The sequence below is a fragment of the Centruroides sculpturatus genome, unplaced genomic scaffold (assembly GCF_000671375.1).
Source record: "Centruroides sculpturatus isolate CEXI.00-Female unplaced genomic scaffold, Cexi_2.0 scaffold23, whole genome shotgun sequence".
NCBI lineage: Eukaryota > Metazoa > Arthropoda > Arachnida > Scorpiones > Buthidae > Centruroides > Centruroides sculpturatus.
Window position 1 is genome coordinate 1,106,876 of NW_019384313.1, and position 5,125 is coordinate 1,112,000.

The window sequence follows — 5,125 nt, forward strand, 5'->3', positions numbered from 1 at the left end:
TTTCGTTTCAGTGTTGACGTATTTACCGAGCCGCGACATTGTACATTCGTTAAAACAAAGATTTTTATTTAAAGATTTTTATTTTATTTTATTTACAAAGATTATTTTTTCTGTTTAATATTATTGGGTATGTATACATTTGCATTAAATTAATATTAAAATACTAAACGTTTAGGTACCCACGAGTCAAGTTATCAAACTTAATAGTCAATAAATGGCATCCGAATCCATAGTGCCATTGAATTTATCCCATATCAGTTCATTCAGGAAAACACCTTACGACGCAGTAGCACTTCCGGCGATCACAAACTGTTGTTAGTGAGACAAATCTACTTCTCGTCAGCCAGACGATATCTATCTCTCCTTAATTTTCCTGCTCAAACTGATCTTACATATGCGCTACGGCAACAGGTGGTCGACCAATCAGTGTCTCTGCTCGTCTGTAGCTCTACGCTGGGTTAACATATCCTTTTGACTATGGAAAGTTTGACGATTGAACTTTGTGAGTTAGACAATGATTGGGAGCGAAGTGCGAATGTAAAAAGGATCATCATCGCATCCACTCAACCATATTCCGAAATTCTCAATGAAAGAAAACAAAAATGTAAACAATTAAAGATTGATACTTTTTCCGAAAAATGTGAGAGATCCGAAACTAAAATTTTAATAAAAACATTTAACTTTATTTTATAATAAAATACATTTTAAAAATTAAATTTATTTGTACTTTGTATTATATTGTATTAATAAACAAAATTATTTTTTCACTTATGTGGAACCGAACCTAACCCTATACCTCAGTGTAAATATGGGTTTGTTTTACGTTGATTCGATTTGCACCGGCTTTTGTAGGAATGGAACTGCAGCATAAACCGAGGACTACCTGTATTTGTTTTTTTTCATAAGAATTAATGTTTATTTCTATTTGATAGCAGGCTATAAATAATCATAGAATCATAACATTTGGTCTCACACAAAGATAAGAGAAATTTTTAATCAAGTCTGGCCTCAACAGATGCTGTTTACCTATCAGACAGTCTTGGCTTCACATAATATTTACTTTGTACATTAAGCAGGAAATTTTATCATGAGCCAGTATTTGCATCATGTGGGTGTATGACTGATCGTACTGCTCCATGAATCACTAGACAGAACACCCCCAAATTTTTTCATAACTTATAATTTCTTTTATGTTAAATCTTAAAATAGCAACAAGTCTTCTTTAAGAAATCCATAATTTAAGCATTTGAAGTAAACTAACCATAAGTTTCTTTCTAGAATTTGGAGTTTCTTTGAGAAATTTTTATATCTATTGGAAATACACTGACTCTGAACATTAACAAACAACAATTAATTATGAAAAATAACATATATACAACATAAGCTTTAAACTTCTTTCTTCAACATAAGTTTTATTCAGAAAATGTTATTAAATAACTGGTTTTTAAATGAGATGTTTCATGCAGAATTTAGTTAGTGTATTAACTTGATTGTATTTGAGTTATTTCTGTATAATCTAATTACTGTCATTTGATACATTTTTTCAAATTTTTTAATCAATAGATAATGATTCCAATTAAAAATAATATAAATTTTGAAAATATTTCAGACATAATATTTATTTAACTGCTTAATTAGTTTACCTTATTTATTTAGTTATAATGTTCATAAAAGTTATGATAAATAAATAATGTAAATTCCAATTAACGTGAATAATGTGTTTGTTGTAGTGTTTGTTGAAACAGTATTTCAGATGATTATGAATTTTTAATTTATTTTTTAGTGAATTTAATCATAATAACAATAAACAGTTAATAGTGTAATTATAACAAATGGCAAATTTAATAAATTATTATCAAATTAATTAGTATGTATTAAATTATTAATAAGTTTTGTTTTGATGATAATTTATTATTAAAACAAAATATAAAAATATTTTTAATAATAATTTAAAAATAAAGCCAAAAACATAATAATTTAAATAAAAATAAAATAATAATTATAATATTAAAAAATAACTTTAATTGTTTTTGTTATTGAAAAATTCTTCAATTAAAAATATAATAATTTTCTATTTTAGAATTGCTTTTTCTTTAATTAAAATGATTTTAAGTCAGTTTAGTAATAAAGTTAGTTAATATGAAATATTGACATTTATTACATATGATTTTGTTTAATTGGTGATTGTTTGATAATTTAAAAGTAAATTTATTAGAGTTTTAATTTTGGAAAACAGTTTTTAATTTAATTTAATTATAAAATTTGCATGAAAAAATTTTGAAGTTTTTCTTTATTAACATTTAAAATTATGAACAAATATTATTAAAAAAATTAATAAAGCAATAACTTATCATAATTTTATTAAATTTTTATGATTAGACAGCATTAAGAAAATTATTTTTGTTGATGTATTTTTGGATGATCAAACTTTCAGATTAAACAATGATTAAACAAATAATTTAGAAAAAGGAATGTATTAGATTGCATGTCATTTTATAATTTGATTATATTTGGATGATTTAATAACTTCTTTTAAAATACTTTATTAAAAAGGCTTTTAAAGAACTTGTAAAATTAAAAAAATTTTTTAATATATACATATAGGGATATGTCCTGTTTTATGTAGTGGCCGTGGTCAGTATGTAGCAGGAGAATGTTCTTGTAGTCCTGGTTGGAAAGGAAAAGAATGTCAACTTCGTGAAGATGAATGTGAAGTGTCAGATTGTAATGGTCGTGGAGATTGTGTGGATGGTAATTGTCGCTGTTTTCTAGGATACAAAGGAGCACATTGTGAAGAAGGTAAATTTGAAATATTTTTAATGATTATTTAGTTTAAATTGAATTTAATGTGAATAAGATGTAAGAATTTAAGATGAGAATATAACAGCAGAAAATTTTAAAATATCATTTTAAATAAGTTTCAAATATAGTAGTAATAACTTACAAATTAAAACTCAAACGAATCTTAATGAAAATATATTATTTCCAATACTTTTTATGAATATTTGTTGAATAACAAAAATTTTTTGAAAATAATTAAATTTAAAGTTGTCATTTCTGTAAGTAATATTACAGTAGATGCATTTTTTTTAAATATGATATAGTTAGAAATAAATTAATAAAAAGATGTTAATGTAATGTAATGGAAAAAAATGTTACATTGTGAAAGTGTGTGTGTGTAAAACACGTGATAATATGACAAAAAAGATCAAACTGCTTTATTAGTTGAATGAGTTGACAAAGAACAGAATGCCCATCACGGAGACACTTATATACAGATATAATTACAATGTCTCCCCTCTTGTTCGATCTTTCCACGAGAAATTTAACATATACATACAATCCCAATTAAAATTAAGAAACCTATAATTAAACTTAAACCTAATACTATAACTACAAGAAAGAAGGAAGGAAGGTTAGTTAGGAAATCTGGTAGTTAGATCTGTGGGTCCTGAACTGGGTGAATATTGACGGTTCTTACTTTGTGAATGATGAATGTACGATCCATTTGCATCCAAAGGGGGGGTCAAAGCAGTTATTATTGAACGTGTACCGAGGCGGTTCCTTGAAACTCTCCAGAACGGCTATCTCAATTATTTCTTTGTCTTCATTCCTATCTTGTCTATCTTGGCCCTTTCTCTCTTTTGCCTTCTGCCTTATACATGGTTTTCCAGTCACCCTCATGTGACTTCTTTCTCTCATGGCTAACCCAAAAGTGTCCTTTCTCCTCACCTCTATCTAATGATCCCCTCGGGCAGGACCCTTGTCCTGTCCCTTCTGGAGATTGGCCAATCAGGACCCAAGAATATTACAGTTCCTGTCACATGACAAGAAAGTGTTAAAAGCAGAAAGAAGAAGAATTATAGGAAAGAAGAAAGTAGTTCTTATTCTATATTCAGTATAATTATACAACAAAATGGCAGACAGCCATAACATAATAATACAATGATAATTTCACATTTTGTGATTTTTCTATGCATTTTACGAAGCTCTGTAGTATTTAAACAGTTCTAAATTATTCACATTTGGTTATTTGAATTAAATATAATATTTGTTGTTTATTTTACTTTTCTTCATAACAAGAACAATGGCATTTATTATTGTGCCTATTGTGTTGCCCGGTTTTAAAAATATAGAAGTAAAGATATTTGGCTTGAAATGGGATTTGAACATAATTTAAAAAAAAAAAAAAAAAAAAAGAACAATGCCTTAATAAATTCTGCTGTTGTATGAATAGAATTTTGTTAAGATGAGATTTCTTGTTCAATCTTTTGTGTAATGTTACTTATAGGTTATAATAGTTTATTATATATTTTAAAATAGGTTTTTTATAATTAATTCACTTTGTTGACATATTACTGTAATTAAAACTATTTGTACTCTGATCAAGATTAAATTTTGTGTAGCTTTTAAGTTTTTCTAATTTGTTATGAAAGTTGCAAATGACTTTAACATTAAATTTTGATTTTTATCAATTTTACTACAAAATAAAGATTATTCATACTTTAATGTTGACTTTTAATGCAATAAGGAATGACATTAAGGATACAATTTTGTTGTGGAAATTTACTTTTGAAGCATGTAATCCAACTCTCTTAAAATTCCATTGTTTTGATTAAAGTTAATTATGAAAACAAATTTAAAACTATCAGTATATAATTTATTTGGCTATAACTTTTGCCAAGCTTAACTGTATTAATTGAAGGAAAAAATTTTGGATCTTTCTATAGTTATGGTAAAATTAGAAATCAGAATTTATTGTGAGGCCAGCCGATTAGGGGTGAGGTGTTCGACAGCCGAGCGGTTCTTTCAGTCGTGTGGGCGCAGACTGACTTCCTGAGACAGGTTTACCATATAACCGTTTATTAAACATAGAAATTTTCCTTACAGATTACTTGTTAGACGAGGTAGCACCCCAAAGCGCACGGATAAAGTTCAAAATAAAGTTCGTAAAAGTCGGTTTTCGTCACTAGTGGATGGACGCTGTCGGTGAAACACTCGGTGGGCCCCGGGGCGTTGATTACGGCTTTCGGCGGCTTCTCGCGGACGATCCGACGAATCTGTCGATTGCTAGGAGCACCCAGAGAACGATGCTTCCACGATGTTCCAAAATGTCCTTTTTTTT

The 5,125-nt window shown here is 27.9% G+C and overlaps 1 protein-coding gene across 6 annotated transcripts in view; it reads left to right on the forward strand.

The window, feature by feature from the left end:
• The window catches only part of LOC111622523 (teneurin-m-like), a 320,210-nt gene that overhangs the window by 273,698 nt on the left and 41,387 nt on the right, over positions 1-5,125 (forward strand). For all 6 annotated transcript variants that reach the window (XM_023364928.1, XM_023364935.1, XM_023364961.1 and 3 more), the window contains one exon: positions 2,605-2,799. In XM_023364928.1, coding sequence (XP_023220696.1) covers positions 2,605-2,799 — 195 coding nt within the window. The remainder of the gene's footprint in view (positions 1-2,604; positions 2,800-5,125) is intronic.